This window comes from Vulpes lagopus, chromosome 10, assembly GCF_018345385.1.
Source record: "Vulpes lagopus strain Blue_001 chromosome 10, ASM1834538v1, whole genome shotgun sequence".
Taxonomy (NCBI): Eukaryota; Metazoa; Chordata; class Mammalia; order Carnivora; family Canidae; genus Vulpes; species Vulpes lagopus.
In genome coordinates this window covers 99740922-99767878 of record NC_054833.1, presented here as the reverse complement: position 1 = coordinate 99767878, position 26957 = coordinate 99740922, and the positions used below count along the sequence as shown (strand labels likewise).

At 42.0% G+C, this 26957-nt stretch overlaps 1 protein-coding gene across 2 annotated transcripts in view; it reads left to right on the top strand.

Moving 5' to 3' along the window:
• The window catches only part of WWOX (WW domain containing oxidoreductase), a 948794-nt gene that overhangs the window by 28617 nt on the left and 893220 nt on the right, over positions 1–26957 (top strand). For both annotated transcript variants that reach the window (XM_041772247.1, XM_041772246.1), the window contains exon 5: positions 15311–15417. In XM_041772247.1, coding sequence (XP_041628181.1) covers positions 15311–15417 — 107 coding nt within the window. The remainder of the gene's footprint in view (positions 1–15310; positions 15418–26957) is intronic.

The following is a 26957-nucleotide window of genomic DNA, read 5'->3' as shown; positions in this document are numbered from 1 at the left end:
GGAGCACAAACTAAGGGCTCACAAAGTCATCAAAGCTTGTTGCAAGAGCACCTATTAGTTAATGGGTGGAGGGAAATGTCTATGTAAGTTAGTTCTTGCGATAGCTATCCAGGAGAGAGAGAGAAACCTGGCTTGATACTTCCAGGGACAGAACTGGAACCAATGGACAGTATTCTGCAAGGAAGCAGTATTCCTTGGGGCTTTTCCGTTGATTCATTTTATAAAAACTACTAAGTTTTCTGTATTGCAAATGTTTTAATAGTTCTTTTCTTTTCTTTTCTTTTTTTAATTTTAGCTTGGGTTCCCCCAAAAAGCAGAACCTGAGACAGGGTTTATCTGTAGATGATTAGGGATGTGATTTTGGAGAGCATGATGAAGGATGAGAGGATTAAACAAGGAAGGAGGGAGAGGCAGTGAAAGGGTGTGTTATAAGTTGAGCAATGCTCTCGGCAAAGCATTCAGTTCCATGGAACAGTCAGAGGAGCCTTATAAAATGCGTCTTGGAACTGTCTGCTTACAGAATGAAGGGGGAAAGCATTTGTCCCATTGGCTCCCACCCCCATCAGACAAGGGTACCTCTGCAGGTATTAATACCTTAGCATTGCGGGGTTGCACATGGATGAATCCCAAGCTGGTTTCTACCGGCCCCCATACCACAGTGTCAGGGAAACCCAACACTGCAGCCCGGGTGGGTCTGTCCAGCCGCCTGATGTGAGCTGGTGGTTGTCACAGGGGCTGGAGTCATGTTGGACTGGGATACTTAGGAGAGTCAGGAAGGGTCCCAGTACAGTCCCCCCTTGCACTATTACTGGATCTCTCCTGCTCTGATAAGCACTGCCCTACCACATGGTCCCCCAAAAGCTAGCAGGCTCTCTGTTAGGGATATTGATCAGGCCCACATTGTGATGCCTTCTCTGTTGTCTTAGTTTGCTAAGGCTGCCATAACAAAGTGCCACAAACTGGGTGGCTTCAGTAGCAGCCTGAGTTCCTTGTTTCCAGGTTCTGGAGGCTGGAAGTGTAAGGTCCAGGTGTGAGCAGGGCCTTGTTCCCCCTGAAACTTGTAGGGGAGGATCCTTCCTCGCCTCTTCTGTCTTCTAGCTGCCTGGGGGTGGTTCTTGGCCCTGGCAGCACAATTCCAGTGTCTTTTTCCTGCTCCCCTGGCATGTTCCTTGTATCCCTTCACATCTCCACTCTGTGCATGTCTGTTTCCCTGTCCAAGTTCCCCTTCTTACAGGGGCACCAGTCATATTGGACTAGCACCCACACTAATGATCAAATTTTGACTTGATTACCTTCTGGAAAGGCCCCTTTTCCAAATGAGGTCACATTCTGAGATTCTGGGGGTTAGGACTTCAATGTACATTTCTTGGAATGACACACAGTTCAACCCCTTAAGAACCGTGCTATAAAAGAGGCATCTAGTGTTGATGCTGCCCAGTGCATAGCAGACCTTCAACAACAATTCCTTTAACAGTTACTTACCGAGTGCCTCCTGTGTACCCATCTCTGTTCTAGGGTCTGGGGATACTGCTGTGAGCACAGTATACAACCTGCTTTGGAGCCCCTGCCCCCATGGAGTTTGCTTTCTTATGGTGACTGATTTTCAGAAGTAGTTGCTCTTTTGTCTTGTTTTTATCACCCACCAGGAACTAACTGGGGGATGCTTGCTTTCCAGTGACAGAACAGGCTGCCTGGGGCAGATGAGTTTCGGCCACAAAGGTGTGTAAGGCCAGGCAGCTGCTTATTGAGCATGCTGCAGAGGCAATTTTAGGTCCTAATAGTTAAGGTCCTTTCCTGATGCTGGGGGACAAGAGGATGATTGCACAGATGGACTTGTTCTGGGACTCTTTCTGTTTGGTCAAGTACATGATACTCTTTCTGTTTACCCTTCAGAGGAACAAACAAAATGTTTTCATAGCTTTCTTCTTAAAAAAAAAAAAAAGTTAAATTCTAGGCCTCTGTACTCCTTTGAGAATGTCCTGGAACCTCTGGCCCCTTCCCACAGGGGAAAAATAAATATATTTGTAGCTGGGCACTTGTGTGCGATTTTGAGGGGGAAGAAATGAACACTGAATTAAGAAATCCTGATACTTTTAAGGAACTAGAATCATTAGTAGCAGTTAAATAGAAACTTGCTTTGGAGAGTCCTTTTATTCATTAAAAAAGTCATTGAATCGAATAGAACTAAAAATATGCCTAGAGATGTTTTTGTTCTTTTTATGGTAATGTAACTTTTTTTTTTCTTTTCTTTCTTTTTTGTAATGGTTACTTTTCTGATAGAAATTTATCAGCGTGTAATTAACAAAGAATTATTGACTTCAGAATTATCCTGTGCTAAACAATGGAAATTTCCTAAGTAACTGTCAGGTAATGAAAAAAATTTCAGTTACTGACAGGCTGTCATAGTTGAATCTAAAACCTAGGGGCAAAATACATATATTCTATGTAGTTTCCATTTCTAGAGACTGGATTTCTAAATTCTTCCTTATAAAATTTTAAATTTCTTTTTTTTTTGAAAGATGGGACCCCCTAATTACTGATTTTTCTTTTAAAATAATCTCTTCATAGATTTGATTTTCACAATTATTAAAATTCCTCTTTTGTGGTCAGTAGGTATAATTAATTTAAGGAAACCAGAAAGATTTGGCATTAGAATTAGCAGACTATCTAAGACCTGACATTTAGTGTCTTATTCATGGAAGTTACGTGGCAAACATTTATGGAATTACATTCAGGCGTTGCAATACTTCCAACAGCTTTTAAAAGTGTCACAGTTACTGCTTCTGTGGATATAGAAATTACTCAAATATTATGTGACGAAAAACTAATGTTAGTTTACTTAAAACAAAACTGTGTGGCAGTGTGTTATAGCCACAGGAGTTCCTCCGCCAAGTGTTAAGTAAATGCAATGAAAACATTTGTATAAACACTCTCATGCTGAAAACAACTAGGAATGCCAGGTACCCCGTAGTAGCTGGATGTTCGAAGACACCTGGGTTGTCAGTCTCATGACTGTATTCATGGTGCCTTGGTGATTACTCACTTGGCACACTGGAAGAACACAGTTTTTGCCTGTTTGTTCCATGTAGAACCTTGAAGTCACAATTTAAATGAATCCTTTGATATATACAATATTGTGCTACTTTCTCCAGAAAGACGGAATCAATACTGTTGACTATAATGGAGGTTTGCATTTTTCTAATTTCTTATTTAGGCTGATCTGAGCAAAGATGTTCAAATTTCCATTTATTTTAAACAAGATGGAGTTCTTGCTATGCAGAAGGAATATTTTTAGCTTGGTAATTTACTTAGAAACTGCCTTATTCAATATTTGATGTTAAATTTGAACTAAAACACATAGCATCATATGACATGGTTCTTACATTAACATTTTGTTGGATTGGAAACAGAATCAACACATTAGTCATCTTAATTCATTTAAGTTGGCTTTCCCCAGAATTCTGGAATCCAAAAACAACACATTTGTCAATTTTACACACAAAGGGAGCGGCAGGATGTAGTTTATAGTTAAATATCCAACACTGCAGTGAAAAGCCAATGCAGTTATAGTAAGTCAAATTTGAATGAAATTCAGAGTGAAGCAGTATAATAAGATTTCGATGCAAATTGAATACTTAAAAATTTTTTATTTTTTTATATTTGTCTTAATGAGATACTCTTTAACAGATACTTTCAGAGAATCTCGTAAACTATCTAAAATTACATTTTCTGTGATTGTTATCTACATGGGTTCTAGAAAATTTATAGGTTGAGGTTGCCTTCATGTCCTTCCATTCTTTGTTCTCATTTGGCTTAGATTTGAAAGTGCATTGTCTCTTCCAGGGGTCAGCAAACTATGTTGCATGGATCAAATCCAGCCCTCTTTGCCTATTTTTGTAAATACAGTTTTATTGGAACACAGTGATGCCCACTCATATACATATTGTCTATGGTTGTTTTCATGTTATTTTAATATAGCAGAATTGAGTAGTGGTGACTTACGACTCTATGGTCTGCAAAGTCAAAAATATTGGCTATTGTACGCTTCACAGAAAAAGTTTGCAAACCACAGGTTTATTCTATTAACACATATTTCTCATATAAGGATTCTTCTGACAAAATCTAAGAGTTGTTAAGCAAACAAAGCTCATCTCTCCTAAAACCTTTGTATGTGTTTTCTCATTTAATAAGGAGAGCATTATAAAGAATTCTATTTCCTATCTTTGCCTTGGTTGCCAGGAAGCTCAGAGCTAACATCTGAATGTTCACTTAAGTAACCAGCTTACTCTACATTCCTGCTAGATCAGCTTTTTTTTCCCTTTCTTTCTTAATATGGACATAAACATTCACTTAAAAAAAAAACAACCTTTTGAAGTGGAAGTTTCACATAACAAAGCTCATACATTTTAATTTACATGTGGCTTTTGACAAATATGTACACTTTGGTAACCTACCACTAGTTAAGATATAGAACATTTACACCTCCACAGAAATGTTTCTTTTGCTTCTTTACCCCAGGCAATTTGTTATTCCCCCCACCCCCATGCCCCTTGTTCCTGGCAACCACTGATTTTCATGTTATTTTAAGTTTCTCTGCTGTATGCGGGTGTTTATAATCTACTGTTCTAAATGCTTTTTTTTTATAAAGAATTTGGGGTACCAGTGATTAATTGTTGAATAGATACTACAGAGGCCAGGAATCATTTATCCTATTTAGTCTCCTGTACAGATTACTAGGTTTTTATAGGGAAATTTGAGATATAAATCATATGGAGGGCACTTTAGCTAATGTTGTATTAATGATAAGCCTAATGTATTTAAGAGCTTGCAACTTGCCAAGAACTCTGCATAGCTATCTCATTTGATATTACTGCAACCCTCAAGGAGTACTTCTTAATATTCCCCTTTTACAGATGAAGAAACTGAGTCTCATAGTAGTTAAGTATATTAGTTTCCTGGGGTTGCTATACCACAGACTAGGGCTTAAACCACAGAAATTTATTGCCTTACAGTTCTGGAGGTTAGGAGTCCAAATTCAAGGTGTCAGGAGAGTTTTCTCTTTCTGCGGGCTGTGAGTGAAGGGTCTGTTCCAGGGCTCTCCTGGCTTGTATATTGTCCTCTTCATGCTCACATGATGTTCTCCCTGTATGCGTGCTGAGTCCAAAGTTTTAGGGCCCATCCCAATGATCTCACTTTAACTTGATTACCTCTGCAAAAACCCCATGTCCAAATAAGGTCACACTCTGAGATCCTGAGGCTTAGAACTTCAACATGTAAATTTTGAGGTGAGGGGGACAATATTCAACCCAGAATATTCAGCATCCTTCTCAAGGCTTAAATGGTTACAAGAAAGTGGCAGAGGCAGGATCCTAACTCCAGTCTGTCTAACCCCAAGGAATAACCAGGACAGGATGGTGATAGGGAGAGGAGGCATGCAAATTGAAATTCTTGGTGAGGGGGGAATCAGTGTTCAGAGGGAGCGTGGACTCACTTTGCCAGGGAGGAAGCTGCAGGGGGCTTTAGAGAAGGTATCAGGCCCTAGGATCCAGTCTTTTTTTTTTGATCCAATCTTAAGCCTTCCACTTAACTAGCTGTTTGACCTTGGCTTTTCTGAGCCTCAATTTTCTTATCTGCACAGTAGGAATGGTAGCATCAGGCAGCGATATTGAGGGTTAAAGTAGTGTGTACCTGTGAAGCTCTAGACAGCATGTGTTGTTAGAGAAGGTGAGTTCTGGGCCTTCAAAAGACCAGAGTTTCTTAACCTTGAACAAGAATCTGAGTGTCCTGAAGGGCTCATTAGAACACAGATCACTGAGCCCAACACCTGCCCAGCTCTTTGCTTCAGCAGCTGTGGGGTGGGCCCGAGAGTGTGGATTTCTGAGTTCCCAGGTGATAGTGCTGCTGGTCAGGGTCCCCTTCTTTGAGGAGCAAGGATTTAGATATCTCTTTTGTTTGTAGATATGTTTTTCAATTTTCTCAAGGGAAACCCCAAAGAGAAGTTAGGTTTCTGATAGAAGTCTCATCTGTTCCACCCCACTTACTCACCTCATTTAGGGATCTCATAAATTCTTCCATCTTATTCCCAGTGGTTGAGGTCAGAAGGCTTAGGATTTATTGCCTTTTCTCCTTTTAGAACAACCTGATCTAGTTATTAGTCCATCCTGGTTGCTGTAACAAAATATCACAGGCTAGGAATTAATTGACAGAAATGTATTTCTCCTGATTCTGGAGGCTGGAAGTCTGAGATCAAGGTGTTGGCAGAGTTGGTTTGTCCTGAGGGCTCTCTGCTTGCCTTACAGATGCCTCCTCCTTGCTCTGTCCTCACATGGTCTGTGTGCACACATCTCTGTAAGAGCCCTGGTCCTATTCGATTAGAGCCCCACCCTTCTGACCTCATTTAACCGTAACCACTTCCTTACTGACCCCTGTCTCCAATATGGTCACATCAGGCCTTAGGGCTCAAAATAGGAATTTTAAGTGGACACTGTTCAGTCCATAACAACTGACAAATCTCCTGATCTGTTTTTTCTCCAAGAAACTCTTTGATTTCGTATTTCCTTTATCTGTCTCAAATCCCGGAAGAAACTCTAGTACACCTTGTCTTAATAGATCCCCTAAACTGTTATATGCTTGAGGGGCAGCTTGAATGTTTGAGCCAAATAAAAAGTCTAGTTGCACATGCTTCCTCCAGCTATCTATCCTAGGAAGGCAGATCTCCATTGGAGTCTTTCATGTCTGCTGCCCAGTTGCATAGGCTCCCACTGCTGGGAACCCAGACCCCTCCAGGCACTCAATTTGCACAGAAGCTCTGTCCAAGCCAGAGTCCTCTGTTAGAGCCTGCATGTCTTAACTCAGAGCATTCTCTCTCCTTTTTTGAAATGAAGTTAAGCCTAATCCCTAATCGTGCATATTACCTATGTGGGGGCTCCTACTGGGACCCTCTTGGCCCAGAGGCAGCAGTGGCAAAAGGGGAGCCAAACACGCACTTACAGCTGGCTGCATCTCCAGGAGTCAGGCAAAATCAGCCTGAGCTGGAAGGCGCCCTGCGCATCTCTGACATTCACGCCAAGCAGGTGCTTGATCACAGCTGATGGTTAGATTACACATTTACTGAGAGGTATAGATTTTAAAATTGGTGTGTTTTACCAATCCCTCATCATGATATCCAAAACAGAGTGCTATCAAGCTAAAAACTAAAAAAAAAACCTTCCCCTCTCCCCCTTGTGAGACTGATTTTTTTTGAAGCAGATTTCAGCTTAAGAAGTGGCAGAGAAATGGAAAGTTTCTTTTACAAGTTGTGTGTCCCTTGGGGATCCAGGTACTGTAATCACCGAGTGTGTTATCGGAAAGGTAAGTGTGAAACTAGTAATGATTGCTTGTGCTTTGCCGTGTGCAGCCTGGCTTGTGCAAGAAAGTGAAGAGTTTTGTACTTCCTCTTCCGAAAGTCCAGTGTTGCCCCTGCTTTCCATGCAGGACGGCTGTGGACTGTTTGACTATTGCAGGACTCACTAGAAGCAACCGGTTTAAAGAAAAATGTTTTTTTTTTTCTCAAGTTGAAATGGAATAGTATCAGCATGTGTGTTTTCAAAAAGCAAAGAAACAGCACAAATACACTCACAGCCAAGCCCCTGTTAGATTGTGTAAAAAATAGAAAAGCACTTATATTAATGGTTAGGGATGGGCTGGGTAACATAGATCACCTGAGGTGCTTTTTCCTGAATGACTACAAGGTAAGGGTTATTCTGTCATTAGGTGTGTTTTTGCATTAAATTCAGCTTACTCTAAGGTGCTGTACACTGTGTCTCCTTATTTTTCCTTTTGAGCAAATTTTAATAATTGCTCCCTAACCCATCACAGTAAACGTCCAGCTCCTGGTTTTGTTTCCGCATGAGAAGGAATTGGAGGTGTCTGACTCTAGGGCAGGCTGTGTTGGACCCAAAGAGCAGAGTTAGCAGGCCTGTCTCCCGCTGCAGCTAGCTTTGACAATGGAGCCTCAGTCATACTTCCGAGTAGTTGCATCTTAAAAAGTTATAGGCAGTGGAGAATGAAAGTCAATTTGGACACTTCTAAAGTGAGCCTCAAAAAAGTGCTGAATTTTCCCAGCGTGGTGTTCCGAGCACCTCCACATGACTTTGGGAGCATAAAGACTTTAATCTTTTCAAAGAGGCAAAGTAATATGCCAGTCTTTAGAAGGTGAGTGCCAAGGTCAATCTGAAATTTAAAAAATAAAAAAAAAGAGTGGGGGCTTGAATTTGGAAGCTGGTTATATGGCTCACACTGAAGATGCAGGCCGGAGCAGGCTTTTCATTCTGGAAGTTCTCAATGAAATGGTGAAGGTTTTTTTTTTTTTTTTTTTTTTCTTGTTTTCATTTCTTTCTTTTTTTTCAAACAATTCCTTCCTCACCACTTCTTAATTGACAGGAGTGGAAAATGCCTTGGGAGATAGGCTGGTCCTGGCCCCATTGGTTGCTGAGAAAGTAAAAGAAAGGGGTCTTTTTCTGGACAAGTGCGGTGCAAGACCCCAGCGGCCTCCCTTGTTTGCTCTGCATCATAAAGAAGCCTGTCTTGAGCAGACTGCACAGTGAAGGAGGAAAGGAAATCCTGGCCCAGCTGTGAAAACAATGAGCTGCTCAGTAACATAATACGGCGTGCTTGCAGATTCAGGGTTGGGTTCTCTCTTCTTGAAGTGGCTATAAATTAATCCATCAAAGTGAAAAAAGGCCAAACTTCAGGGTAGACCTTTCCACTTGCGAATAGCAGAGACACTTTGGTTCTGTTAGCAATGCTGCTGTGCGTGTGGAATTAAAGAGGTACACCAGGGGAGTGAGTGTGTGTTTGTATGTGTGTGTGATTTGTTATAAAAAAAAAAAAAGTATTGCCTTCCAAAGAGCATGCACTTGGGCCGGAAAGCACATGTCCTGGTTTTGAGATTCTAGAGCTGTCATGTTCTTTCCTATATTAGTGCCAGCAAATGAAAGAAGCTATATCTCCTCGAGAACCTTGGAAAAGACATAGTGGTTAATATGTCCCTTAAGCTGGATTTTTTTTTTTTCTTTTAGTGGAAAGCCTTTTTTTTTGTTTGTTTGTTTCTTCTATTTCATCCTATTTTATTTGTCTTCCTAGGTATCTGGCCTGTGTTTATAAATGTACCAGTATGCTTTGTTAAAAAAAAATCCAGTGTGGCATCACCTTCTTCTTGAATCAGTGGGGACATCTTTGTCTTTGGCCTTCATAAAGACCATTCTCTAAACTTTGGCACTGCAGCCTTTCAGAAACGAAAGAAAAACCTTGAACGTACCTTGTAATGGCTAGGGTGTTAAGACCGTCCCTTGTAAAAGGGCTTACTGGTTGAAAGCATAGAGGCAGGGTTCAATTAAGTCCGTACTTGTATGTTGTTGACCTTGGAGAATGTGAAGAGAAACGTTATTTCTGCGGATTAGTTATCCTGCCCGGTAGGCCTTCCACAGAGAAGTGTTTGTGAAAGCAAAGGATGGTGTTAATTCTGAGCCCTGTGATGAAATATTAAATAAGAGAGAAGGTAATTTGATAATGCATCACAGTTTGGGGACAGATTCCATTAAGTAAGTACGTTTATGTAATCAAGTAGCTGAAGAGGCCTCAGTCCTTTGCCTTGACAAGATGACAGAAAAGAAATGGGCGTTGTTGGTAGACTGTCGGCACTGAAGCCCGTGGCGTGGGGACCATCTCTTTTTCAGAAGGACGACAGCTCAATAAGGTTTGGCTTAAGTCATACACAGACCAAAAAATGTTAACACATATCATAAGAGACAGTATGTGTCAGAACAAGGTATAGCCAGCAGACACTTGGGCAGGTGAGTGATGTTCCCAGTTGGGTTTTTCCTGCCTTCAAGGGGCTCCTCCAAGTTTGTGCCTTTGAACTCACCTGCCCTGGACTCAGCCCACCACATCTCCCGTTTTGCCCTTTGATCTTATGAGTGCCAGAACCTCTTGGCCTGTTGGTTTCTTCGTGATGCAATGGTGACAGTGACAAGTTGCAGCAGTGCCGTGAAGAGCATCTCAGAATTATATAATGTATTTCCTGGAACCCCTGGCATGGCGCCCAGTACGTAGTGGTGCTCCCACGTCCTCCTCCCCTTCTTTCTTGGGTTCTTCTCTAAAAACCAGAAAGCTCAGAAAATACGGTAGGCATATTCTCTTTCCTTCCTCACTTGCCTTGATCTTTCTGTGTTAAAATTTGTAAAGGCCTATAAATGATCAGTTTGATACATTGTCATTCACATGTAGTGTCTTACAGGTGTAATACATGCTTGTGTTAAAAATAGAAATAGCATCCGTGTGGGCAAATACATATGAGTCTCTCAGCTCCTGACCCATAGCTCACGTGCCCAGGTGGTCAGTGTTAGTGCATAGATGGACACACATGCATGCCGTTCTGCACTTTGATTTTTTTTTTTTTGTCTTCATAGTATAACAGGAGATGTTTTCTTCTCTCTCCATCTCATTTCACCTGGTTCTCTTTGACTACAGCACAGTACTTTGTTCTGTGCATGCCATGTGATTTCTTTAACATGATTGATGGGACATTGAGATGGGTTCCTATTTGGCTGTTGGAAGTAATGCTTGTCAAATATCCCTCTTGAATATCTACTCATGTGGGCAAGTGTATTTGTAGGACACATTTCTGGATATGGAATAACTGGGTGAAAGGGCGTGTCCATGTACACTTTGATCGAGATAGCCCAATTGCCCCAAACATGTTGAGTCATTTTGCATCCCACTCCCCTGCTCCCTGCACCATTCATATACCTGGTTGCCTGGTTCCCCGCACACCCTGACCTGCATGGATCCTGTTCAGTTTAATTGCCCTTACAAAGTCTGTCTTCACTAGGGCTGCCTAGGACCATGTTCATTGTAATATCTTTGGACACTTTTCTCCCTCTGTGGGAATTGGATGATTGTCACTGGCAGGTCAGATGAGACATCATTTAGCCAGCCCAGTGGCAGCACAAGTAGGCTGCCTGTGGTCAGTCTTGCCTCTCGTCAGTCCCTGTCAGTCACTTGGAACTTATTCTATAGTTTTAGAAAAGTTCTGGGCTCAGCATTATACTGCCCTGAACACTTAAATGCAGCCTGGAGATATATCAAAAAGATACCCCATGTGAACCGGCCATTTCCTGCTTCTGTATCCCCATCTCTCGAATTGGTGTCTTTCCGTGGTAAATATTTGTATTCGAGGCCTATTTATGTTACAAAGGGTATTTAGGAACCCTTGTGTGGGACTTGTTGCCAGCTGTGTATAACACACATTTAAAAACAGGACTAGTTATGACTTATATTCCTCTGGAGAGGCCTGTATAGTCTTGTAATTTATTGAGAGCTGGCAATTGCAGTTAAGGTAGAGAGAGTATGATTTCTGACTTTGGAACTCAGAACTTTGCAATTAAAATGGTGTGAAGGGTAACATGATTTTAAGCAGTTCAGGTAGCCATAGAAACAGTGGTGTGGGTCATTTGGTCCCTGTACCTGTGGCTTCAGCCTTGCAGCAGTGGTCAGTGCGTCTCCTAGAACTTCATCCAAGATCCCCTCCCCTCAGAGGGTTTGATTTCAGAGTCAGGGTCACCGTAACTTGATCACCGTTACTTCATTTACGTGAATCAGATGGGTTTGGGAAGTATGGTCCTTGTGCTTACAGGGACGACACGGAGGTGCTGAAAGCAGTGGTTTGGTAATGTGAAAACTACTGTGTTTGAATTTGAATTTTCCTCAAATGTAATTCAGGATGAAAGACAGTAGGCTTCTCTCGTTCTGCACCTGGGCAAGGGGAGTTGGTTGGTGCTGGGATATTCTGCAACTTGTTGATTTGTTCAAGATTGCTTCAGTGGTGTGTTGGGGGGTGGGGATCACCATCTTTCTGGCCTTTTAATTGTGTGCAGTTACAAGTAACATTTGTCTCCAGTGTTTCTCAATTATAAATTAATAATAACAACCCATTAGAAATTACGGGTATTGTAAGCCCCAACTCCTTTGGGCATCTTAATAAAAATGATAATTAAAACCATAATTTACAGTAAATGGGGACACTGCCCAAGTAAATCCACAATATGGAGAAAATTAAAAAACTTAAACCAGAAGGAGCCTTCCTAGCACCAGGGAAAGAACTGGCCTTGTTCCTAGCTCCTACTTGACTGGGAGCTTTGTCAGTATTGGCGGGGACTGGGGTTCCATCTGATGTCCGTTGTGCCTGAGGAATCTGTGATTCTGTGCCTCACCACCTGTATGTCCTGCCAGTGAGTCTCACTGGGTGTGGTCACCTGCTCCGTCTGCCCCCTCCACCACCACACACAATCCCGGTCCTCCTCTATAGTCACTGCCTGGGTTAGTCACCCAGTGGCCAGTCTCTCGCATGGCCTGGCTGGCATCTTTGGAGACTTGGGGTGCCCCCTCAGACTTAGACTCAGGCTGTCTTCAGGCTTTGGAGATGTTTGCTTCCCAAATCATTTTCTCATTTTTCTCTTAGCTGTTCAGCCTCAGAGGGTACCTCATGCCCTCCTGGCTGGTCACAGGGCTTTAGTGTCTCAAGCTCACCCACCTTCTGCATGACCACCTGAGATATCTTTTTTTTTTTTTTTTTGAAGGAAGGCTTTCCTTTTTTTTTTTCTTTTTTTTTTTAAATTTTTTTATTTTATTTATGATAGTCACAGAGAGAGAGAGATTCTTTCTCTTTCTTCAAATGATGTAGGTGCCTTTTGCCACTAGTGGTAAGTGGTAAAATTGGCATCATGGATCAAAATTACTAAATTTCAGATTATTGTCTTCTTATCTCAGTGGTTCTAAGTTATGGCTTCAACGAACAGCTTTCACTAGATATACCAAGGAGGTTGCAAACAGATGTAGATGTTAAATATTTCAGATTTGAAATCCTTTGGGCACCATGTTAGCATCAGATTCAGGTATAGGATATTGTGCTTAGATAATGGTAAGTGAATATCTTGGGATGTAGAACTTGGCATAGCCTGAAAAATAACTCAAGTTATCCCAACAGTGGAGTTCACGTGTGTTCTGGAGACAGTAGTCACACAAATGGAATAGTGGGTCTTGTAGCTAATTTCGCTTAAGTTCTGGTTGATGTTAAAGCCAGTTAGCTCTTGGGTTGCTGCTGGGAGCAGGTCGAGGAGAAAATGTTAATTTTTCGGTCATAATGACTGGGCTGTATTTAATAGGTCATACAAATCAGAGAGGAGACCCAGGCTTTATACCAAAGATTTTGGAAAGAATGGGAATTAACACTTGTTTTCTACCTACTATTGTTATGTTAGGCTCTTAGTGTAAGTTTACTATCTTACTCCTCATTTTAAGAAATGATCTCTCAGTTTCTGATGGGTTAAAGGCATAGCCCAGAGCTTATAAATAGCCAGAGCAGGGGTCAACATCAGTGTGCCAAACTCCTGAGTCTGAGTTTTCCACTATGCAGTTGTGGCTTCCCCTGAAAGCTAGTTTATATAAATAGACTGGCCTCCATGAAGATTAGATATATAGAAGATATGAATGAATGAATTTTGCTGGACTCTTTCACATCGCAACCTCAATATGATAATGGAACTCTGATTTTTCATATATATTAACAGTGTCTAGGAAACAATAGTCTGTGGTCATTTGACATGGCATTGGCTGAATTACAATGTAGCTCCCTCTGGTAGAATTGATTCCTTTGTCATTGTGCTGTACTCAGTGTGGTCTTTCCACACAGTTTATAAGACATACCATTTTATGGTTAGAGCAGTGGTGTAGGGATCAGGCTCTGGAATTAGACTTTATAAGAGTTCTAGTTGTTCTACGTCCTTGCCAACATATACTTAATTTTTTTTTAAATTTTAGCCATCATAGTGTTAGGTATGTAATAGTATTTTATTATTATTCACACTTCCTTAATGACCTTAGAGTTTGAGGCTTATAAAATAGTTGAGTTTGGGGGGGCGCCTGGGTGGCTCAGTTAGTTGGGAGTCTACCTTTGGCTCAGGTCATCATTCCAGGGTCCTGGGATTGAGCCCTGTGTTGGGCTCTCTGCTCAGTGGGGAGTCTGCTTCTCCCTCTCCCTTTGCCCCTACCCCCACTTGTGCTTGCTTGCTCGTTCTCTCTCAAATAAGTAAATAAAATCTAAAAACCAAAATGGTGGAGTTTTTCTTCTTTTTCTATTATGTGGAATAATTTTTGGAAGATAAGTGTTTTAATTTTCTTAAATGTTTGGTAGCTTGTCTATTGAAAACATGGATCTAGAGTTCTCATTTTGAGGCTTTTCTTTATATAGATTTTTTCCTAGGTTATGTGTTACTGTTATCATTTAGATTTTTCCATAAACTTGCCTTTTATGTTACTCTTTGTTACTGTCTCCACCTCCAGATTTCTAGGGTCATTTTCCTCCTGCTTGAAGAGTGTCCTGAATGTTTCCTCTAGTATATGGATATGGCCATAGCTGGTGACATAGCCTCTCAGCTTTTCGTTTGCTTTGTGTTTAAAAAAATGTTTACCTTCACTTTTGAAGAATACTTTTCGCTGGGCATGGAAGCACCAAAGCTGGCTCACCTTTTTTAGCTTTTCCGCTTTTCCAGGTCCCGGATCCTCACTCATAGTGTCCCTCTGATTGATGCTTTCAAGGATGTGTGCATGCACATGTGTGCGTGTGTACGTGCATGTGTGTGTGTATGTGTGTTGTTTTGTCCAGCTCTTCTAACTGTTCTCCATTGGGAGAACGCCAGGCTGCCATTGTTGGATGCAGATAGCACGACACAGAGTACCCCATCCAGAACATATAATAAAAATGTATGTTTGTTTTCTTCTTCAGGTCTGTTTTTTTCTTATTAGACTGTGAACTCCTTGAGGGCAGTGACCACGTCTGAGTCTTTATAATCCTTACTCTTTATATTTAGTGCAGGATCTGCTCATATTAAGTGGTTGTTATATGGTGGACTGTGCTGTAGTTCTCCTGTGGTTTATCCTACACCTTGGGAATGGCTGTGTTCCTGGGATCGGTTTTCTCAACCTCAGCAGTGTTGACACTTTGGGCCAGATGGTTCTTTGTTGTGGGGGCTGTCCTGTGCTTTGTAGTATATTTTGTAGCATCCCTGGCCTTTACCCATGAGATGCCAATAGCACCCTGTCCCCGATTGTGACCACTGAAAATGTCTCTGGATATTTGCAACTGTCACCAGGGGACAGATTGCCTCTGGCTGACACTACTATGGTAACGTGCACGGTGCTCAATAAACGACATTCAGCTGAGTCAATGTTTTGCATTTGTGTTTTCTAATGTTGACTTTCCTTTAAACCATAGGGTTTGAAACTGCCAAGTCTTTTGCCCTCCATGGTGCACATGTGATCCTCGCCTGTAGGAATATGACAAGGGCCAATGAAGCTGTGTCACAGATTTTAGGAGAATGGGTAAGCAAGTCCTTGACCCCCCCCTTTTTTTTAATTGTCAAATACACACGCTGGGATAAACACATGGAGGTTTTAGTACAGTGCATAAAGTTTATTGCTCTTGGAGTAATGTTTTCTTTATTTTTAAAGTCATATTCACTTTGTTTATTTTATGAATGAAAGGACAAGCAAGACTGTTATTATCCACACGTTTGTTTATGGTTCATTGTCAATGTCATCTGCTTTATTATTCAGAGGTTTGAGAATGTTTACTCATTTGGCTCATTTATTAAGAAAAATAAAATGTGGTTAATGCCTGTGTATGCAGCTAAGACTTTGTTATGCTTATGGTTTTTAAGGTTAGGAGAGGGTGCGCTTTAACCCTGTGTCTGTTTTTTACTTTTCACTTTTCTCTCTCTGTGTGGATTTTCATATTGAACCGTCTGTGCATAAACATTTATTGAGGATTCGCAGTCCTCATGAGGCTAAGGATATAGCATATTAGTCAGAACAAAACCCCTGCCCTCCCTTGGGCTTACTTTCTAGGTAAGGAGAAACAGACCATAAGGGATAATTCAGTTTAATATTCAGTATACTGCCAGCTTGTTTTAAACACATGAAACACAGTAAAGCAGAGCGAGGGATGAAGAGTTGGAGCGTGGGCCATTTTGGTTTGGATCCTTAGCAGAGAAACCTCTGACGTGGTGACATTTGACATGAGACTTGAATTAAGTAAAGGAGGGACATGTGTTGTAAGCGGTGGGAACAGCATGTGCCAAGGCTCAGAAGGAGGAGTGTGCTTGGAGGATTCAGGCTTGGCAGGGGGGCCAGTGTGGCTGGAGCCAGGTGGCAGGGGAGGAGGTACAGAGGTGCTGTGGGGTGTCACTAGGGCCTTAGAGCCAGTGAGAAATAAGACAGTGGAGAGTTTGAGCCAGAGTAGCACAGGTTGATCACTTTTGTAGCATGATCACTGGGCTTTAGTGTGAAGCATAGACCGTGTTCATTTATTCACTTGTCATTTATTCAGGTTTAGGATGTGTACCCTGTCCTAGGTTCTGGGGGCTACTACACTGTCTCTGTACAGCTTTCAGCCCACAGTGGAAATCAGATTTAACCAAAGACACATAAACATCAATGCAAATGTGAAACGATGATACTAGGTATTAGGAAGTATGAGTACTCCAAAATGATGAATAAGGCCTCTAGGTGGGGGACATTTGGAGTCTCTGAGAAGAAAGCGACTGAGCTGATCTCAGTATTTCCAGATCTCAGGAAAGACCTGGAAAAGTGGAGAAGGAAAGTGGAGAAGGTCCACTTGGGCAAAGGGAATGGCCTGTGTGTGGCCCTGGGAGGAGGAGGGGGAAGAGAAGGAGGAGATACTTGTGAAGCTGGGAGCAGAACATAAAGGGGGTGGGATGATCCTTCCCAAGGCTGTCTTTGTTTTCTTTTTCTTTTCTTCTCTCTCTTTTTTTTTTTTCTTTTTTAAAAAAGATTTATTTATTTGAAAGAGAGAGAAAGCAGGAGCGGGAGGGGCAGAGCAAGGGATAGAGAATCCAAAGCAGACTCTGCATTGAATACAGAACTCAGTGATGCCCAGCTCCTTCTCATGACCCTGAGATCACAATTTGAGCTGAAACAAAAAGTCGAATGCTCAACAGACTACGCCACCCAGGTGCTCCAATTTTTTTTTTTTTTTTTAAAAGATGTCTTGGTTTCCTGAACGCTGTGGAAGATTTCTTGCTATTGGAAGAAATAGACCATGGTTACTTTAGGAGAACATCTGATGTTCTAGGCTGAAAAGTTATCAAAGTTAAGTAAAGGAAGATTTGTTTCTGCTTTATTTACAGTATATTTTAAATGAAATATTTCAAATTCAGTGTATTTCAATTGTTTTGAGTTCTCTGGATCCTTTAGTTTTGAGTTACATTAAAAAAAAAATACAGGGCCCATTTTTTTCCTGATGATCTGAGCATCTCTAACTCTACAGTTAAGTAATAGTCTATATTAGGTGATATAATCACCTTTAGAGATGTACAGGTGAACAGATGGTAACATGTGCATATTGTCTGAATCTTCATGCAGCACTGAGAAGGTATCAAATAGTGAAAGTCCCTCTCAGTCCTTTTGGAAGAGAAATATTTGCCATTTCTTGTATATACTGGCAAATATGCACATGCCGTTACAAACTTTGATTTTTTTTCACTTTATACCATTAGGAGATCTTTTATTATCAGTGCATATAGATCCACCTCTTTTTTAACTGCTATGTAATCTCCATTGTGTGCTTGTGCTCTAATTTATCTGAGCAGCTTTCCTTTTGCTGGACTTTTAGATTGTTTGTCCAGTTTTGCTATTCCAAGTGATGCTCTCTTAAAGTTCAGTCTCCTGTATTTTCACCCAAAATTGGGTCTACACTGTGCTGCAGTGAGCATTCTTCATATGTGCTTCTGTGAGTGACATAGGGCACAATCTTAATAGTGGACTCATTGATTCAAAAGGCATTTGTATTTAAAATTTTGGTTGCAGTTCCCAGTTGTTATCTAGTGGAGTCGTAGTGGTTTCTGTCCCCATTGTCAACGTGGAAGAGTACTATTGTCTAGCAACGGATGGTGTCTAACCTATAACGTTTTGCCATTTGATTTTAAACTGGAAAAAAATGAAATTCAGTGGCCCTAGTGATACTGTAAGAACCGTATTGTATAATGATATGAATATTTTGACCTGTCTTGCAAGGTAATATTAAAGCACCAACGTTTATGCATTTTAAAAATTGTCTTCATGGGACACCTGGGTGGCTCAGTCAGTTAAGCATCTGATTTCAGCTCAGGTCATGATCCCGGGGTGCTGGGATGGAGCACTGCGTCAGGCTCCTTGCTCATCTGGGAGCCTGCTTCTTCTTCTCCCTCTCCTTTTGCCTGCTGTGCCCTCACTCTGTCAAATAAAAAAAATCTTAAAAATAATTATCTTCTTGTGTCTGAGCATAGATATATCTGTGTTTAACCCATTATAACTGTTGTTTGATGAAGAGAGGCAGCAAATCCTGGGTGTTCCCTACTTGCCTGTGGGGCCTTGGCAAGAGCCTTCAAATCTGTCTTGTGTCTCAGGTTTCTCACCTCTGAAAAAGAAGGTTGACTGGTATGAGTGTAAAGATCCACCATTTAGTTTTTCTTCCTTGCGTCGTAAGCCATAATTGGGTCTCTGGGCGTCCGTTTCTGATGACAGAATGCATCATTGCCTGCTTTCGTTTTATAATATCAGTAACCTGATGTCGACCGGCAAACAGTGCTGCTCTCAGAGAAAGAGTTACCTCCAAAATATTCACTGTCCGACACATAAGTAAAGGAAATGGGAAGAAAACCAAAACTAATACTCACATGCTGTTTCCAACATTTAAATCAAATTTTGTAAGTTGTAAACTTAACCTCTTTATCATCTCTCATCTGTCTGCTAGTTGTCTGTGAGTATCATTACACCATTTCCTCATTCCCCCTACTATGATTATGGAAGCTCAAATATAGCACCGAAAGCCATTTCGTGTCAGTGCTCTATTACCATAGTGCCCCGTGTGTGTGAACCTGCCTCCGTGATCCACCTGGAGCTCCCCTCACCACCCCACCCTTGGTGCGTGCTGGGCTGGCTTCCTTCAGGCCCTTGCTTACCTCCTCTCTGGGCAGGGACTCAATCTGGCACATCATTAAATGCCACCTTCTTGTGTTTCTCAAGGTCAATTTGATTGACTCCAGTTTTTCCAGCTGCTAGCCAGCTTGAGCGTGTTCATACTTTATCTGGTATGAATCCTATCAGTGGCGGAGCTGGGAAGGTACTGCAGCATATTGGCGCCTCACGGGAAGCTCTCAAAATGATCCAAAGTTTTTTGTTGCAGCAAAAGCTCACTCAGAAGTCTGTGGGCTGTTTGGCTCAGCATTGGCTTGTATGTGCCAGGGCTCTGTGGGCATTCTCAGCTTGGCTCTGGAGATGGAGTTCATACCACCTTCCCCAACATGTTCTTTCCTGCCTGGTCTTTCTGTTCCTGCCTCCATGGCACATTCTAGAATTGCCGTGTTCCAGAACATTCATGTCTGCCTCTAAGCCAGTGGGACATGATTCTATGCTTACCATAGGGCATCTAACAACCATCCTTTATAGAGAATCCCATATAAAGTGCCAGGTGAGGCACTTTATATCCCTCTTCAGGAGATGCAAGAGCCTGGTTTTCTCCATTTTACATAAGAGCCAATGGTGGGCTCAGAAGGGTAAAGGGACCCTCCCAGAGACACACAGCTGATGAGTGTAGAGGCAGGCTCCTGGCACAGTTGGTCCATCTGGTCTTCAAACCCAAAGTCTGTCTACTTCATGGCCCAGCTTTTCTACCACATTTGGCATCATGCATGTTTATTACCTTTCAGGCTTTGCGTTCAGAATTGCTAGATGCTATTTGAGGGATTAACTTCAGGATTAACCCTAATTTCTCATAGGAAGCAACACTGATTTACCTTATTGTCTTAAGCAGTCCCTTTTCATTGAAGACATCCTTTATAGAGTTCTCAAACCACTTTTGGGGAGGGGGGCTCTGGCTATTTAGTAAAATATAACTTAAATGAAAACACATTCCATATGGAATTATATTAAGAGCCTATATGAAATTACAACTACTAATAATTATTTCATGGGAAAATACCCTCCTGCTGAGATGTTTTGGATGCTTGAAAGTTAGTAATAAGAATTGAAAACAATTAAAATTAGATAACGTGGACAGTAGAGAAGTAAACTACCCTCTTAAAAGGCCAATCCATTTAGCATAATTTAGAAAGGAGGGAGAGTAGGGAGGCCCATCATTCCCCATTCATATTTAAATAAAGGATCTCTGGAACTGGGGTTCAGTGCCTGTGTTGTTAAGCAGTCCTTGGTAGGAGGATGTGATCTATCCCTTCACATTCTTAAGTGGATTATGGACTAGTGTCCCCTCACTCTAAGACAAGCACCTAATTTTTTCCTAGGTATTCCAAGGAGCCGATATGGCTGGCTGAGCAGGAAGTTTACTTTCCTGTTTTCAGGATGGAGTGGCTTCTGTTTTATGTAGCAGCACTGTCTGTATGCTAAGATTCCATGTGAGTTCTCTATGTTTAGGACACTGATAGATGTGTCTGAATCCCTGCTGTGCTGTGTTTCCATGTTTATGGAAGTATGGCCCATCCCACTCTCCATCCTGAAATCTAATGACCTCTTTGGGGGGTTATATGCAAAGAACAATAGTTGATCAGGTGTCAAAATGCACTTTATAAACAGCCCCAACCAGACTCCAGCAGCCCAATGTGGAGCACCTTAAAGATTCTAAGTGGGGCCTCCCCTACTTCCTCTTTCTTCTCTCACCTTATTACCATTCCTGAATTTTAGATTTTTAAAACTTGGGAACTAAAGCTTCTGGGCCTGGGGAGGAAGCAGGTTGAATAGAGCTAAAGCAACTGGGCCTGAGGTCACCTGCTTACCTACCAGTTGTGTGCAGGAGAAAAAGGGGTGGGGCCATGGCTAGAGTTGCTTGGGGATCAAAAGAGTGGGGGAGGACAGCCTGCTTCATGTGTGCCAGGCCCTTACTCAGTTGCTTATCCTGTAAGAGAGTTCACACATAGAGGCTGCCCATTAGTGAAACAGGGCCCAGTGAATGTTCTGAAGCTCTAGCATCTACTGGAGATGGAGATGACCAGTGAGGTGGGCAGAAGTGGCCTGGCCTGGGAAGAGGGGCTAATAGCCTTCCCTTGGAGTTATTATGTGAGCCACTCCTGATTCCTCAGAATGTAGCTTGGACCTGTTCTCCTATCATAAGGGAGGAGTGACTCAACTATGTTTAGTTTGGTGAGAAGCTTTGGTCCCCAAGGAAGACTTCAAGCCCATGCTTTTCTAACTTGTGTTTTTATTTCGCCTAGACTTCAGGTCTTCTAGAGACTGGTTAGGATGACATGCATTTGGCCAGGAGAATGCAATAGGGATCCAGCTCAGCTGCTCTTGTTTTCTCATGGGTAATTTAACCAAGACTCCCAAGAGGTCTAGAGAAGGCAGGTTGGGTGGTCCTCGGGATGCCTCCTGGGCCAGTGTCCCTTCGTAGGGCAAATCATCTCCAGCTGACTACCATTGCTATAAAATATGCTGTGTTATAGTGACAAACCTTAGAAGCATATATACCCTATGATCTTGAGTGAGTTTCTTCTCCAGCCATGCTTTCTTTATCTGTAAAATCCAAATAATAATATCTATGCCAGGAGACATAAGTGTGAGTATTAAATGCACTGACCATATGCATGTGTAGTATTTAACACATTGCTGGGGGTAGATTGAGTAGTCAATTAAATTTTATTTGCTGCTATTAATAACAACAATAATAATTTCTTATTCATACATGAAGGTACAAATGATGCTTACTCTTCTTAACCTCTCCAACTGGCTACAAGAGGAGCTGTAGGGAGGATGTTTATCAGCATGATTCAAATGGAGTTGCAATGAATTCTTTCTCTGTCTTCCTGTATCTGGACTCCTACATTTTATTAGATGTGTATTTAGTTTGTTGATTAGTATTTTCCAGTGGAGCTCATATTAGCACTCAACTGTCATTTGAAAAGCCATCTTAATTATTTATGAGATTGCTTTTTCTTTTGTATTTACAAAGAAATACACTTTGCATATATTTAGGAAAGATGATTAAGGGATCAGTCATCAGGAACAGCTAGCGATGGCTTATACCAAAATGGTTATTGAAAAAGCAGAGAGATGAGGGGTAAAAAGAAAAGATTTATTAGTCAGAGGTAATGGGATATGCATGTGTTAGGGAGAGCGCATGCCTGGTTGATTGTAACCACACAGTTTGATGCTGGCTGGACTGAAGTGTCATAATTATTGCCATCTTCGATAGACTTGATACTGGGGCTGTTTATCTCATTGGAGGGAAGGCATGTGGAAAGCTGATGGTGTCATGTCATATTGCAGCCCTGCAGGTAAGTATCAGAAATAATGGTTTTAGTAGTATTTGCAGATAAGGAGGACTTGGTACCAACCAGTGTATTTGGCACATGGGTTGGATACTTTGCTGTGCTTTTAATATATACCAGCACCCTATGTTTTCATGACATGATATTAAGAGTGATGGGGCAGGATGCCAAGCAATAAGTGGCTTGCACTTTTGAGGACCACTGGAAGAATCCAGCTACTGTTAGGCTCCCTCAAATTGTACTCAGTGACTTTATGATCTTGTATAGCTTTGGAGTTTGTATAATTTCCCCTCTGAGAATAAAAGCTTAAATCCTTAATTTGACTTCACAGACCTTAGGTGTGATGCCTTCTTTTATGCAGTATGTGCATGTTGTGGAGGAGGCAAACAGCTCTTAATGCCTGTCTAATCTGGTGACCTGGCTCAGGAAAGATGATCATCATTCAAAGCATCACAAGTTATAGGGCTCATCCCCATTGTTTTGAATGATCTTTAGCTAAACGAAAAATATAAAGACTATTAATATTATTAATAGTTGAAGATTATTGGGAAAAATTCATCTTAAATCAGCTTCTAGATTGGTTCCTCATTTCTTTGCTTTAAAAATTGTTTTTATGTGTAGTATTGGATTTTCAATAAATAAAGTATGATATAAATAAGTCTGCGAACCAGCAAGAACTATATAAACCACTTGCTTAAATCAATAAGCATACGCACACACACACAAAGGTGAAGGTAAAGTTTTAGAGTTCTCCCTTAGGACACTTCCATTTTCAAAATGTCACGTTATTATCATTCCCTGCCTACAGGGTTGTGTATTCATATTTGTCTCTCTACAAGGCACAATGCTTAGCATTTAGCAATGAAATATCTATGTTATGTGTTAAACCCACTTTGCAAATGAGGCATTGGACGCTAGCCAGGGTGAAAAGGCTTGTCTAAGCTCACCTAGCTGGGAGCTGTGAGGTGGATCCTGGGTACGAAGCCGTATTTGCCTGACACCAAAGCCATCTTGTCACTTAATCCAAAATTCCTGGTGTATGTTCTGTAAAAAGACTGGCCTCACTTTTTTAAAGTCTTAGCCAAAGATTGAATTCATAGAGGTTTGCATGTTTATGTGTGAATATTTCTCTGTTCCTGATAATGATAACCTGTGCTTCCCCAGGAAAGAGCTTCCAGGATCCCTTTTGGTAATCTGATGGATCTGATGAACCTCGCCTCACCAAATTTGCTGTTCTTCCCAGACTTCCACTTCAAGCAGTGTTTAGAGTGTTTACTGTTCTACTTGCATTGCTTATTTGACCTTTCTTGTCAAAAACTCAGGAAAGATTCTTTATCAGATAATAAATTATGCATCCCCCTCATTGACATAATTGTTGCTAAAATATTCTGAGTTTTCTCTGTTTGCAGATTGCCTCAGACTTGTGCCCGGTCCTGTCCTTCAAGTTTTCCAGTTCATTTCTCATTCTGAAAATTTCGCATTGACATAGTCTTGGGTGCTATTCATTGTTCTTTGATCATTGTCTCTGTGTCTTCCTTCCACATTCTTTTTTTCCCCCCTGGCCACCGCTCACAGTCTTGAATTGAATTTTTCAAACTTTATATCCATTGTAACCTTTGTATAACAAGGGCTGTGATTAACTGTGGAGTTTTAAAGAGTGGAAGTCAAGCATAGGTGGCTAGCTCCAAACCATCACTCCCAATCATGTGAAACCCAAAGCAGGTGTATCCTTTCATTAATACGGGATCCCCTGAGTTCTTATTAAGCAATTTTGACATAGTTTGAAGGGACGGATCTCCTCTTGAGATGGTGCTCAGCTAATGGCTCTAAGGCCTGCTTCTGGCCACTAGGCATTTAGGCTCTATTACTTAAGAGAGAAAAAACATGCTAGGGACTGTTTTTCAAATTTATTATGGGGCATTTACAGAGAGTCTCAGATATTGCAGGTGTTAGATTGAACAGAGAAGAGACGGTAAAACCTCCTACACAAGGACAAATGCAGAGATACAGTGCAGATGAGGCAGCCAGTCTCAGAATGGGGCAGCACACACTGTAATAGGTTAGGGTTTATTTCAAATGTATATTTAAAATAGACTAATTTTTAATTTATAGGGAGGCAGCCCAGTGGAGTAAAGGGAACCTCAGCTTTGGAAGTCATTCTGACTCAGGATTGTAACCTGGTTTGAACACATGCTCACTGGGTATCCTTGGGAAAATTTGGTTATGTCTTTGAACCGTGGATTTTTTTTTTAAGTTTTTATTTATTTATTCATGAGAGACACAGAGTGAGAGACAGGCAGAGACACAGGCAGAGGGAGAAGCAGGCTTCATGCAGGAGCCCGATATGGGACTCGATCCTAGGACTCTGGGACCATATCCTGAGCCGAAGGCAGATGCTCAACCACTGAGCCACCCAGGCATCCATGAACCATGGCTTTTTTACCTGCAGAATGGTGCTAATAATTGTTCTCCCTCATGGTGAGGATAAAGTAAAATAACACATATAGTGATCTTGTGATGTGTGATAAGAAACATACATTTGGTCTTCCTCCCTGTTTCTGGCACAGAGCTCCTAAAAGCCTTGGACTTTCCTAAGTGGTGAGAGCCCTGGAGGGTATCTTCTGTTATATTAATGAGGTGAGTTTTGGACTCCAGCCAGGCTGATTTTCCATGGAGCCCACTGTGTGATTAGAGGGTTAGAACTTCCCAGTTCCACACCCTGACCTTTGGGGAGGGGAGAGGTGCTGGAGATGAAGTTCAGTCATCAGTGGCCAATGACTTAATCAATCATGCCTATGTAATGAAGCCTCTGTAAAAACCCAAAAAGGAGAGGGTTCATGAAGCTCCTGGGTTGTTGAATGCATGGAGATCCTGGAGAGTGGTGCCCCTGGAGAGGGCACAGAAGCTTGTGCCCTTTCTCACACACCTTGCCCTCTGCATCTTTTCTATCTGGCTGTTCTTGAGTGACATTGTTTTATAATAAGCTGATGACATAGTGAATAAGTGATGTTCTGGGTTCAATGAGCCACTCGGGGTCTCAGAAGGCACGTGCTCTCTTGTACAGAATGTGGCATATAGTAAAGACTCAGGAAATGGTAGCTTCAGGAGAGGCTGACTTGTTCAACACATCCCTAAATTAGACAAATATATCAGAAATCGTTTTTGGAAAATGACTTTTTTTTTTTTTTTAACAATAAATCATCAGAGTATTAGGACATAGCAAGCCTGTTTTCATCTGGTCATCATTATGTCAGTTAATATTCAGATGAACCAATGATGGATGGTTTCCTTCCATCCCCAGGGGGTGACGAGGTGGTGGTCTACACCCCAGATGCCGATGGTATGGAGCTGGCTGCCCTTTTGCAGAGCTTGGGGTTGCTGCGGGAGAGAAGTGGAGAAAAACTGTGACCCCAGGGCATTCATTGGATACTGTCCCTGCCACTTAGTCACCCGGGGGTGCGGATGTGACTGACTTTTAGAGATCCTAAAAAAGGAAGCCTCACAAGTATCCATGTTGGTTTTATGATCTGTCCATCCATTCTTTGATACCCCTCTTCTTAGGAGGTGGAGCCTGATTTTCCTCCCCTTGAATGTGGGCTGTACTTAGTGATAAACTTAATAAGTAGCACATGGCAGAAATGAGGGAGTAGGACCCCCAGGGATGGTCATAAAGGCATGCAGCTTCCTCCTTGCTTGCTGTCCTGGATCATTCCCTCTGAGGAGGCCAGTGGCCATGTTGTGAAGACACTCATGCATCCCTGTGGACAGGCCCACATGACAAGGAACCCAAGCCTCCTGCCGAAAGCCTCAGGAGTGAGCCTTCTTGGAGTCCTCCAGCCTCGTCAAGCCTGCAGGGGACTTCCGGCTGTCAGTTGACAGTGACCTCATGAAAGATCTTGAGTCAGACTCACTTAGATTACTGACCTGTAGAAACTTGGTGAGGTAGAAATACTTAATCGCTGTAAGCCACTGCGCTGTGGGGGAAATGTGATGCACAGCAATGGGTAATGTGCACAGGAGTCATGGCTTCAAGGGGAGAAGGATCTCTGGAGAGGAACTGGACAATGAATGAATTCAGAGGACAAGACATGAACACTCACCCAGTCATTGCTTCCAAATGCAAGGAACCTTCCTTTTTTTAGGGAGGTGTCAACTGTCCAGGTCACCTCGTTTGACCCTTTGAGTTGTGCAGACCACGTACACAGCATCCCCGAGCAGAGGCCCTCCAGCTACGGCTTGTACTCTTCCAGTGATATGTAAGCTCCTCCCTCCCTTGGCAGCCCCTCTCAATTACACTGTTCTCTCTTATATTGAAGGCAGCATCTTCCTCTGAGTGTATCCTAGCCACCGGCTCTGGCCCTGCCCTCTGAGTTTCCCTAGGCTGCCTTCTCATCAGAATCTGCCTGGTAACCCCATCTCTCAAATTCCCTAAATAATAAATCAAAAGTTATTGAAGACATCGGGTTACTAAAAGTTGGCGGTCAGGCTGGCCCCTCTCCTCACTCTGCAACCTCTGTCCTCTTTCATTATTGGAGCCTGGGATGCGCCTGGTAAGGCTTGGCAGCTGGGGAGAGCTCCGTCTGT